The sequence below is a fragment of the Rhyacophila brunnea genome, unplaced genomic scaffold (assembly GCF_057557595.1).
Source record: "Rhyacophila brunnea isolate RB1 unplaced genomic scaffold, BYU_Rbru_1.0 scaffold_12, whole genome shotgun sequence".
NCBI lineage: Eukaryota > Metazoa > Arthropoda > Insecta > Trichoptera > Rhyacophilidae > Rhyacophila > Rhyacophila brunnea.
In genome coordinates, this window is record NW_028232774.1 from 39437476 (window position 1) to 39451125 (window position 13650).

The window sequence follows — 13650 nt, forward strand, 5'->3', positions numbered from 1 at the left end:
AATAAAAATCTAAACATAAAAGTACCTACACATAACAATCTGAATTATTAATATTGTCAACGTTTTGCTACATTTTCTAGTGATATTTCTATTTCCTTTTAGATTGCACTGAAATACGACACGTTTATTAAAATACGCTTTTATTAAATTTTCTAATAAGTGGACTGTATTATGTATTTCTAGAATAAGTGGCATATTATTAATTAACAAAATGATTTATAAATAATTAGAACTTTTAGTAAAACCATTCAGGGCTGTATATTATGTATGTACCAGTGGCAAGTGCCTTATAATCCCAAATTGAAAAGGTTTATTCTCACATTTATAGTTATTCAATTTTTAATTTACGCAACCTTTTCAAAGCTCCGCATTCACAAACCATAATCGAAAAAACTGCGTGTTATGACTGAGGTTGCGCACCCTCACTTACCGGTTTCTAGTGGCCTCAATGCAATGTTTAAGATACACACTACTGTGCATTATAATTCGCTCACACATGCAATTTAAGTAACAAATTCCTACTGTCGATTCGCTTTGATTCCGTCGTAATAAATGCAGAAACACTTTGCCACTATCCAAAAGAATTCAAATTTAATTTTAATCTCAATATATTTTTATCAATATTTAATTCTTCCAATGTTTTAGGTAAGTATTTGAAATTTAAAAAATAAAGATTTGACACATTAATACAGAAATTTACAAAAAAAATGATTTTTTGAAAAATAAAAAAAGATGATTTTTACTCATTTTCAGACAAAGAAGGAATTGAAAATTCAGACGCATAAAAATATCTAGAGGATTCTAAAACTTCTTGGAACCATTTCGCTGAGTGTTTAAATATATCGAACATTTAAAATGTATGGCACGTGATTCAATTAAATGAATAGAATTTTCCAGATTTTTATTTGATATCACTTCAACAATCTTATGAAAATTTTAACTTTATGAGACTAAAGAGTGATTTTATTTTTATATTATTTTCATCACCATTTATACATAAAATCCATAAACATAAAGATTTCATTGTCAAAAATGAATATAAAATCTTAGCGGAATGCACTGAATGGACTGAAAATTAAAAATTTGGGATATTTTAAGGATCCTAGGCCTGCCTGAGCAACCTGTAAACTTTGTAAGAAAGATATTTATGCCACTATGATTCTCTAACTTTTCCCATCAACATGTGCATTGCATAAAATAGTTTTACACCATAAAATAATATTATTTTAAATGAAGCCATAGGTATGAAGTTTTATCTGATAGTAGAAATTGTATATTTTCCATTTATATATTTAATTAAAATTTTCCTAACCATTATTTAGTAAAATATATTTGGTAAAACTTTCCATCGGAGTTTGTAATTGACTTATGAAATATGAAGGATAAGCAAAAAGAAAGATCATTATCACATTAACTCAGTTTTGAGATAAAGTGAAAAAACTTTATATCTTCGTTGTTATATTATTTATTAAACTTAAATTAAAAGTTATCAAAATGTCAATTTAATATTAATTACAATTACAATTCACTCTAGTTAGATATGTAGTTTTGTTAAGAAAAAAAAAATATAAATATAAATTTCTTTGCAAATGTCTGTCATAATGATCTTTCTTTTGAATTTCAATATTTTCTTTTTGACGTCAGTGTCTGGACAATGATTTTTACCACGTTTTTATTAGCTCGTATTCTTGTTTGTCCAGTACACATTTTTTCTTGTGTGTCCAGTCCTAGCAACTAAATTATTAATATATACGTGCGTTACTATGGAAATCAATATGAAATGTCAAAATAACATTTCAGTATTCTATATTTATTCAGTATTAGTATTTCTATCAAGTACAAAAAATAGTAATTATTAATACATAGAATTGTCTAATTTATATGATTCAACAGAAAATTTAAAAACGTGGTATATAAAAAGTTCTTTTTATGTTGCAATTATTATAATTTTTTTCCAAGTACGTCATCTAATAGCTTACAAAATTCTTCACAAGATGTTTGAGATCTATACTTCCATATCCATGTTGTATGTGTATTATGATCTCAAATTTCATTCTTTACCATTCAATACAATATGCTAAAATAATTATAAAAAGATCAATGTTATATTACAAAATATGATTTACGACATATTATTATGGTTGCTAACCCTGTGAAAAGACTAAACTCAAAAGTCAATTATCTCAGTTTTGCGAAGCTGTTGCTTGATCTAAAAATTCATAATACAGTCAAATTATTGTAGAATTCAATAAATAAGAAATGCAATCAGACAAAATGAGTACTCTTGTCAATTTTTGCTATAACAATCAAGGAAATAGATATGCTAAACACCTAACACTAAACATTTGCTGTCAGTACCTAATATAATATAACAATAATTGATTGCATACACAGCTAGTAATCATAAATAAACATTCATCTAATGTGTTAGCCAAATGCAACAACGACCCACACTGCTTTTGATTGGCATTCCCAACTGTTGGCGAACAAATTCCACATGTCTAAAACACCAACACTAGAACACATTCAATATTTTTATAGAATGTTGAGAGTTGTGAAGAATGCCATTCCTGACTACCTGCAGATGTACCCCCCCCCCCTAATGAGATGAAAAAATGAAGCAAGCAGGAAATAGATCGTACTGAATTTTGTGTTTAAATATTGAAATCTGATAATTTTAAATATTGAAAAAAAAAATTAATAACCTGAAAAAGGGTATGAGGTAGGTATCAGTGGCGAAGGGTGGATGAAGGCTGTTAATATCCGACATAAATGGTGCACACTAAACTTTGTCAGTCAAACGTATTTGTATTCCAGACTACGTAACAATGTGTAGTGTTTGTTATTTTTTTTAAATTCAATTTTAAACCCTGCTTAATCCAAGCCACAGTGGATAAGAATCAAAAAATATTCATTTATCTACAAAATATCTAAAATTATGCCATTAAACCATACATATGTTTAGATATTTTATAGATAGAGGAATATTTTTTATCGATTATGATTTGGGTAGGCAGGGTTTAATTGTATTTTAAAAACTAACCAGCACCATCTGCAAACTGTATTCTTAGTTCAATGAAAACTAATAAGTATGCCTGGCAATGTTTAGTGTGCACTATTTATGTCGAATCTCAACAGCCTACCCCCACCCCTCGCACTTGTAGGTATGTATGTATAAAACAAATTTTCCTTGGTTTTCATTCTCAAATACACTTGGAAAAAACTTGGTTCATTTTCTGGTCTACTCTACTCTTCTATATTTATTACCATCAAATAATTAGAACGGTATATAGTACTATATGACTGTATTTAATGATTTTGACTTTACAGTCGTGGGTGCGGTTTCAAATCCTACATCATCAAAGATTATATATTGATTTTTCATTGTGTGTTTGATCCAGAACCCGAACTAATGTGTTGGGATATTAACCAATCCTCATAAAAAGTCTGTTAATATAATCTCACGGGAGAAAATAATTTTCTTTACGTATTATTCGTTGTCACAACAACGTTAGTTCCCACACACTTGGAAAACATTGTTATAAAGTGACTGCATTTAAAATAATGACATGATATTGAATAAAATTCGACTACAGTGATAATTTGCTTTCTATTGGCCTCTAATATATTATAAAAAAAAAAACTTGAAGAATAACTGGTTTTATCATAGATGAGTATCAATTATGTCAAGATGTGAAATTGTTATGTTGAAATAATGGTTTTGTTTTACCTTCCCAGAGCATCTATTCTATACACAAGACTACTTTCGGGCGCTACGGCAGCTATCTAGGGTAGGTTTGTATCAAAGTATTAGCACTTATTGTAATAATTTAAAGTTAGTAGTCTAAACAGTCAAAACTGTCTATCTCGCTCTAAAATTTACGACAGCCAAAAGAGGTGCTGTTAAAACATAGAACATATTGTAACAATTCCGACCATGTCCGATCCTAACAAGATTATATGGGCCTCTACAGAGTGGAGGTTTGTATTAACAGATTTTTGTTTTTTTACGAGAAATTGATGTCAGCCATTTGCTCAACCTATTAGGCCCAGACTCTGACTCATACATAAATTGAAAAACAATATGTGTACTTGTCAGACCCAGGATTCGAACCTGGGACCCACAACGCTATAGGCCGACGCTTAAACCGCGCGGCGATCCTGGCTGACTAATTGCTTATTGTAATAATTGTTACAATAAGTTCTAATACTTTGATACCTAGATAGCTACCGTAGCGGCTGAAAACAGTCTTGTGTATAGAATAGATGCGCAGAAGTCAATTTTAAAAAACCTGTGACTCATTGGTGTTAAAGGGAAAGTTGGTCAAACATTTGGACATTTCTTAGTAAATCATGAAGTCGGTACAAATTATGTATGCAGATAATTCATTTATTGAGATACTGCGAATAAAATTACATAACAATGATTATAAAATGTCAGTTATATTTGTTTATACCAGTCATTTTGGCTTCATGCTCGATAACAATTAACATGCAAGAGTAACCAACAAACTACACAACGGGAACATGGAGGTGGGGTCACTACAGGGACAAAATGAAAACCATCCGTAAGAAGCCATCCAAAAAAAAACATCTACCATCTAGGTGTCACAATAATCTCTATACACAGATGTCGATCGACTACATCCAAATACATAATTTGTATTGTTCAAATTCAGCATGTTTCTCTAGATATAATAAATCTACCGCGGTACATTGTCTATGGTCAAACATATAAAAAATAAAGTCTAGTTATTTGCAATAAGAGTTGCCATGATCATAAATCACACAATCCTTATAACTATGTTACATTACATCGATTTGACACATATAATTTTTTATTCATTTTATATTATCAATTGATATTTTGAAAATAATTTTACGATCTTATGCGATTTATTCGCTATAAACAATAAACAGATGATAAAAATTACGAAAGGTTGCAGTGAAAACTAATTTTTTTAGAATTGATTTTTTAAATATTATTTATAGTCATCGGAGTATATTATATTACAAAATATTTCCGGACCCCACACGTACCACTTACATTAAGACAACGGAAAGGTCTCTAAATAGTAATAGGGTATTTTGATTCCAAAACTCTCCAAAAGTTATCTTCATAAACAATTGAGGAGCCGTGTAAAAGAGGAGCCTAAGTGATAAACTACAGTAGGTATTAAGAATTACTTGTTTAAACATTTTAATTAACACAAAGAAGGCAACCGCCGGTGCCAACTACAGTTGTTAGATCGAAATGATTTTTGGTTAAACGGTAAAGGAGCAATTGAGTATTATAAAAATATTGACACAGAACGCCCCAATTGTATTTGGTTTTTCTATACAGTTCCTCAATCGTGCAGATAAAATTTTCGAAAAACAAATACAGTACATTCTCAGTAATCCGCCGCTTGATTATCCGACAACTACTATAATCCGCCGTTATTTTTACTAGTTGAAAGCACAAAATCAAGCTCTATAATTTGCCGGTATTTGATTGTCAAATTCAGTAGTCCGCCACGTACAAGTATACAACGCAGATGAGACAGGTTTATTTTGGAAACTTCTCCTTCATAAAACGTACGTTCATCGCGAAGAAAGTAATGTACATGGGAGGAAAGTGTCCAAGAACCGCATCATAATTATGCCGTGCTCCATTGCAACCGGAACACACAAAATGAAGCTTTTGGTCATAGGTAAAGCCAGGAATCCTAAGCCATTCAAGAATATCTGCCTCACTGAACAACTGGTTATGTCAAGTGATTTACTGTGTAATATTTAATTAATACTTGATTTTAATTATAAATAAAACCGTAATTTGCTAGTACAAATTTCTCAAACCTGTTTTAATTTTTACCATATTTTGTATGTATGCACTATAATCTGCCGCTTTCATTAATTGAACACTTATCTGGTTTTTGGGGTGGCGGATTACTGAGAGAGTACTGCATGCATAAAAACAGAATTATTTGAAAATACAAATGCAGTCAAACTATAATTTCCAATTTTTTTATTGGTTGCATGGTATAAGTTTCTAATTTAGCAGTGATGTAATGTATTATAGATTCAGATGCAAATTATTAATATATTTAAATAAATAATGCGATTGATCAAAATGTCGATGTCATGTAACATAGATGGAGTCGTGTTGTTCTCTACAGAATAAAATATTTCACCAAGCACCTTCGGTAGAAAGTACTAACAAGTCTAAAATAATCTGTTGTCATTTTACAAATACCTTTGTATGAACCTTTTTGGCAGATAGCGGAGCAGAACAGCATTGCCACATACAGACAGACAAGGAAAGAGAGAGAAATAGTTAGAAGAGCATTCCCTTATATGTACACAGACCAAAAAGAAAGAGACGGCATGCACGTCATGAATAAGAGAAAAAAACATTTGAAAAGAAAGGCGGTAAAGATAAAAATGTAATGCAATAAGAAGATGGGGTGAGAGAGAGAAATGTTTCATGTTCTATGTTACTGGGGTCATTCCTAAGGTGTTATTTCAACTAAGTACCCATATATTATAAAACAATAAAAGTTTATTTAAAAATATCTAAATAGTAATAGTTATTTAAAAAGTGTTTCAGTTGTAGTGGAAATCGTAGAACACTAAACAGGGACAAAGTTTGGAAAAAGGGTAGCATTTATTGACCATTTTGTAAGTAGTATACACCTACTAATGCAATTCTACATAGATCCACATTTTTTATACTTTGTGTTTCCCGTAAATAATAAATAAATGGTGCATTCTTTATATTATATTAATTTACTTATTCAGTTAATGTGGACAATTTCACTACAACTTGAGGATTAGATAAAGTTACGTTAAATTAAAAAATAACCATAATTTTTTTTATAAAGCAATTTGTAGTGCCGATCAGGTCAAGTTTTCTATCCTGATTTTTTTCAAGTCAACCAACCTAATGATCTAATATTTCCCAATAGGTTTACGGCTGTTCATTTAATGATGTTTGATGATGTTATCTGTCCTAAATTTAAGGTTATGTTATGTTTGTGTACAAATGATTCATGATGACATGATTAAAAACAACACATAGAAATGAAATGTGAAGAAGCATGAATAAATGGAAATAAGAAAATCTTGTTCGATATTTATTATTGTCAGGTTAATAATATTAATAACTTAAGTTAAATTATAGCTGCACAGTGGAATTATATATTTAGGAATTAATTTTTAGTGTACCAGTTTTAGTGTAGTATACAATCTTAATTTGAAATAGTGAGTGAAACAATTTCAGGTTACAAGTTACAGTATTCCTTCTAATCAATAATTAACTTCGTTATTTATGTTTTGCAACAAGAATATTAATTCAAGATAAATTAACGTCTTAAATGGGGATTATTCTTTGGTAATTTGGTGTTTTTTATACTTAAAAAAAAATACAGGGTAAATATTTCAACGCCATTCCAAAATGTACACGATTCACACACTGAAGCATTTTCAAACAACAATAAAATTATTATAATATAAATAGTCACTCCATGTTTTAAATCGCCACTGACCTGTTGTGCACATTTTCCGATAAACATTGCAGAATGGAAATGATTAGTAAAAATATTTTTAGTATTACATCCAATAAAAACAATAACATTATCAATTACCTACCTACCGTTGTTATTAATAAATACAATGGTACCGAAATATTTCTCTTAACTGAATTCAAAACTACTTTCTCATTATGAATTTCATTCAATTAATTCATTCATAATATCTATGGCAATATTAATTTAATCGATTTGAATTTATGCCTAAGTTTAATTTGATAAAGCACCCAAAGTCAGTCTCATATTAGTAATTCTCACAACTACTCATCCTCAAGTGATTGATATATTTTTGTTAAAGTATACATATTTGTACTTAATATGGTCTCGTGTCCATTATATCAAACATACAGTTCCATATTTGTCTAATTATGATATACTTTGGACACAAAAACATTTCCGTCTTGCATATAATAATCTACATTCTACACACACCTAAATATTACACTTACCTTGAATATCTGATAAGCTATTATATAATTCATTAGATTTCTATCTATAATAAAGCTGTGATAATTCGAAATTGTTTGTACCGAAATCTCGAATTACGAATTATGAAAAAAATCTTCTTATTGCGAATAAATCATGTTATTAGTAAGTTTTAATGTAGAATAATGAAATGCAATTAAAAATTTTAAAAGATATTGTAAAACTGATACAAAGATCAGATTGATATTTGATTTATTGCAATATTAATTCACTAAGTTAAAAACATATTTGAATTATGAATTTCGATTTATAGAATGAAACCGCATTTTTAGAAATCTGTAAGAAACTCACACTAAAGAAATATTCGCAAAAAGGCAAAGAAAGGTTTTACTGAACTATCATTTTCTTATTGCAAAAAAATAACTTGTGTTCTTATAGAGCAGTGTTTCCCAAAACTAGTACCCCTTTAGAGATAATCCTACCGGCATGGATTATCTTTGAAGTTAATCTTTATTGGGCCGTCTGATCTGAATGACAAAATTATAGTACGGAATTGCATAATTATTACAGTACAAATATTCTAATTAATCGTACATAATTGTACCTACTTCCCTTCAATCTTTATATATGAGTTTGGGAAACACTTTTATGAGTAGAGTATATTTTAAGTAATATCATGATATAAATTAATGTGTTTAAGAATCCATAGAGAAATATAATATTTCATTTTGAGTTTACTTATCCATACTATTGTGTGAAAATTCTAAATTTGTTAATCCTTCGCAATATATAACATTAAAACCTTAATAATATGCATTGGTAACATATTTATATAGGTATATTGTATTAGTGTGTTTATAAATAAAGGGGTCAAAACAAAAGTGCGCACAATGATAACCTCACCATGTCAATAGGTGGTTTAAAGATTGTCAAAATAAAAGAAAAAAGCCAAACAAACCAAGCGAGGACAACGAAAGATGTGCACAAACCTGTAGTTCGTCCCACGGGATTGAGGGGCAGTCTTCAGCATCGATGTCCGCCACGTTGACCAAGACACGAGAGTGGAATCCTCGGGAAACCTGCAGAACCTCCACATGGCGCAGTTTGAACGTTGACATTGATACCTGACGTGATAACATTTTATGAATTCTATCAACATTGAATCAACAAAATTTATTTGGATGAAAAAACATTGTAGTTAATGTTCCCTCAAAGCTTCACACAATTTTGTAGTAAGTTGTTGATGATCACATGTATTAATACCAAATAAACCCCTCCCGAAAGAATGTCTCCAATCCCACATCAAAAACCTAATGTAATATAAAAACAACCCCATCCAGTAAAAATTGACCGGCTCTGCCTTACAAATAATATTTCGAAGAGCGACCTCCGAATACCTGCATAAAACACCCAAGCGAAATTTACCGTTAAAGTCGCTGAGACACTCACAGTTTATCAAGTCAGTGAGAGATCCGACCCTCAAGTCGAATAACACAGCAATGACGTGTCCCGCCCGCGTGGGATAAATTACAAGTAAAATTATGTAATCTTCTTCTTCTTCGATGGCCCTACAGCTCAAGTCGAGCCCTGGCCTCCTCCACCGCTGTCCTCCAGCCGGAACGGTCCTCCGCACGTCTTTTCCAGTTCCTGATTTTTAGTATCTGGTTGGCATCTTTTGTAACATTATCACCCCATCGTGTGCGTGGTTTTCCCAGTGGCCTTTTCCCTCCTGGGTTTCCTTCGAGGATCTTCTTCTTCGGACATGGCCTGCCCAGTTTAGCCTCTGGAGTTTTATGAAGTTGGAGAGTTTTGAATCTTGGTATAAGCGGTATAGTTCCGTGTTGTACCTAATTCTCCACTCCCCACCATCATTCATGGGTCCGTATATCCGCCTAAGGATCTTTCTCTCAAAGCAATCCACCATTTCAGCTGCTTTCACATTTAGCGTCCATGACTCGCACCCGTATGCAACGACTGTGCGTATGACGGTTTTATAGAGCCGCGTCTTAGTTTTTCTGTGGACATTTCTGGATTTGAATATGGGCAGCAATGAGAAGTACGATTTATTTGCAGCGGTTCTTCGGGCTTTTATTTCTTTCAGTTCCTCGTTCTCTTTTGTAATATTGGAACCCAGGTATGTGAACCGGTTGACAACCTCAAATTGATGGTTTCCAAAACTGGAAAACTGGATTTTGTCGGCTTTGTACCAAGACTTTAGTTTTGTTTTCATTTACTCTTAAGCCTATCTCTAGTGCGGCCCTTTGGAGATGGTCAAATTCTGTATGGATCTACCCATCATGTTGAGGTCGTCTGCGTAGCCAACCAATTGGCTCGGTCTGCTTAATATAGTGCCGCTCCTGTTCACTTGAGACTTTCTGATAGCGGATTCGAGGGCTAAGTTGAACAGCATGGGAGCCAATCCGTCTCCTTGCTTAAGACCCCGAGATACTTCAAAGCCCTCCGTCCGTTGGCCATTCACCTTCACCTGGGAGAGTGTATTCTGCAGTGTGATTCTAACAAGCCTGACTAGTTTTGGTGGGATTTCAAAGTCCAGAAGGACAGTGAATAGTTTTTCCCGGTCGATGCTGTCATATGCCTGCTTAAAATCAATAAAGAGCTGATAAATGTCCACATCGAATTCCCAGCATTTTTCCAGTATTTGGCGAACTGTGAAGAGCTGATCCGTTGTAGACCTTCCTGCCCTGAAGCCAGCTTGATATTCACTTACTATGTTTTCCGCGTAACCTTCCAGTTTTGTCTTCAGGATCATACCTTATAACTTGTGCTCAGGAGTGATATCCCTCTAAAATTTTCACATCGCAGTCTGTCTCCTTTTTTACATATTGGACAGATAACGCTGATCTGCCAATCCGCTGGAATGCTTTCGGACTCCCAGATTTTAAGCATTAACTCATGCACTGCTGCTATTAATCGGTGTCCACCATACTTTAGAAGTTCTGCAGGGATGTTATCGGCTCCTGGTGCTTTATGATTCTTTAGTGTCATAATAGCTCTTTCGGTTTCAATAAGCGTGGGTGGAGAGATTATGTAATCACCAGCGCTAAATCCGCGTCCAAATGAAAGTAGTGTCTAGTGCTACAGTGTTATTGATAAATAATGTGTAATCTCAACCACGCGATAAAAAGAAAAAAAAAAAAAAGTGCAGTGTAACCCTAATTATTACATGCCCATAATTAATCAACCTAGCACCTAAGCACCTAAGCACAAAAATGTGCCCCATAATATTCATAGTTTACCTCAGTTATATGAATCTATGTTTATCCCCCATGTTAACTGTGTTTTTCAATGAATAAACGTGTCTGCGCAGACCATTTGCCACCTATTTCTCTCTTATACAAAAACCACGAAGTACGATGACTCCAAACAACGAAATTCCTTAGATCTTCTTCATCCTCTCATCATCGGAGTCACAGTATTTACTAATTTGGTAAATTACCACTTTTATTCTTAAGTGAAATGGTTGTTAGCCATTGGCCCAACCCATTTGGTTCTGTGGACAATCATCCCAGATATATTTTTGTTATGCCAAGAACATTAATATTCCGCAGAGAAAGACCTGGTTGTCTTATAGTTTAAATTCATCACAGTATCAAAGAGTTATTTTAAAATGTAAAAACATAGTGTTAACTTGACAGGATGTGAGTTCTTACCAAGTCTCTCCTCCGACAAGAGCTGGCGAGAGATCGTTCACTCGGAGACGAAGAATGTTCAATCACTTCAGCAGCTACTTCCACTGCTGCCTCGGTGCCACCCGTACCCTCCCATAATCTGGACAAAGCAATACGTTTCCATAGTTAGGTTAGGTTAGGTTAGGTTTACATACCAGTTGCCTTTACAAGGGTGTTTATTTATTTACAATCCGAAACAATTAAAAATTATTAACATATATATACAGTGGAACCCCGATCTACTGTTCTCGCATAAATCGTTTTTCCGCACGGATCGTTCATTTAAGTCCTGCCAAACACACATAAGAACAATGTTAAATAATCCCGCATTAACCATTACCAAATTTATGGTTTTCCTCAATCTATCGTCTAAATATTATGGTCGCGTCACAAATATTATCCCGATTGACCGTTTTTGTTGAACATTTTTCAATTCGCTTTCGTAGAATTGTTTATGATTACAGACTATTACAGACCTTTCAGTCGCATCGCTTTGTTTGCACAGGTTTGCTCAGGCTTGCCTCGCATCTCGTATCATGAATTTTTATAAGTCGCAACTAAAATGCCCCCCATGAAGAAAACTAGAACTCTAGCTGAAAAACTGAAAATAATTCAAGGAGTCAAAAAAATCCAGGAGAAAAATGAGAAAAAAATTATGTATCCCGCATTTATCGTTTTTTTTCTAGGGTGCCTTGAAAATCGTAGAATCTGGGTTACACTGTATATTATGATAAATTCTTTTTAACACTACACAACACTACAATAGGCCTAGAGGCCCAATGAAAGTAGTATTTAGTAATAGAATTGAAACAATCAAAATATCTGTATGTTTGTTTGCAATTTGACGATTTATCTCTCCCGTAAAGTAGTGTTTTTGGAGATACACAATTTTCTAGTTTCATTGCCATTTTTATGGATTCCCAACTTTACGGATTCGGTAGCTTTACGAATTGCTCAGAACTATAATAATAATGATAAATTCCGGAATTCACCGTTTCAGTAAATGTAATATCATGAAATAGTATACCTACCATGAGACTCTTTTTTCAGCTTCGCTTTCACATATTTACAAAAGATTTTAACGTCTTTGGGATAATCTAATAAACATAACTGACCTGAATGCGGCATCGGGCGCATCTTGTTGTTCTCCAGCCAATTGCACCATGACATATCGTTCACTGTCAGAGCTGGCTACCGAAGCAGTGTCCCATTGGTCGGCGGCCGAGGGGACAGGGCCCGGCGAAGGTCCGGGAGAAGTGATATTCTGGTCTGACGGTTTCAACGCCGCATCCAGGGAACTTATCAGTGATGTTAGACCACGACGCATTGAGGTTATACCTAAATACGACAGTAACATATTATAGCTAGTAAAATATGAAACCAGAATGAAAGAATAAATAAGTTAGTCTAGTTTTCAAAATTTTGTACTGGCACCTACTGAATTTGATGTCATATTGTATATAGTTTGAATTCAACCTGGGAAATGTCATGAAGTTATAGAAAATGTTATTTTGGCTAGCCACATGTACATTTTTTGACATATCGTCACAATGGATCGTTTCTCAACAGCAAAATGTATAAAATTCGTACAATTGAAAACATCGCTGCTGTATGAAAAAAAAGTGTGGCCGAAGAGCCAGAAATGTCGATTTCAAGAAAATCGCAGCAACTTGGCTCTATACAGCTCTTTATAGCGAATTTGCATAAAGACCTTCACCTACACCCATATAAGAGCCAGCTCACACAAGAACTAAAGCCAATGGAGCACAGGTAGTGTCGCAGATTCGCCAATTGGGTCTTGAAAGAGCAAGCACCGATAAAAGAAAATCATCTTCAGTGATGAGCACATTTTCACCTCAATGAACATGTTAATATGCAAAACTGCCGTATTTGGGACAAGGGAAACCCACAAGTGATTCAAGAGAGGCTTTTACATGCTGTGACTGTTTGGTGTGGTTTTTGGGCTG

General features: G+C 33.3%; 1 protein-coding gene across 2 annotated transcripts in view; it reads right to left on the bottom strand.

The window, feature by feature from the left end:
• Positions 1-13650, bottom strand: part of LOC147078163 (bridge-like lipid transfer protein family member 3B) — a 62233-nt gene that overhangs the window by 6060 nt on the left and 42523 nt on the right. For both annotated transcript variants that reach the window (XM_085961277.1, XM_085961278.1), the window contains exons 20-22: positions 12799-13021; positions 11666-11783; positions 8984-9118 (exon numbers count right to left, since the gene is read on the bottom strand). In XM_085961277.1, coding sequence (XP_085817403.1) covers positions 8984-9118; positions 11666-11783; positions 12799-13021 — 476 coding nt within the window. The remainder of the gene's footprint in view (positions 1-8983; positions 9119-11665; positions 11784-12798; positions 13022-13650) is intronic.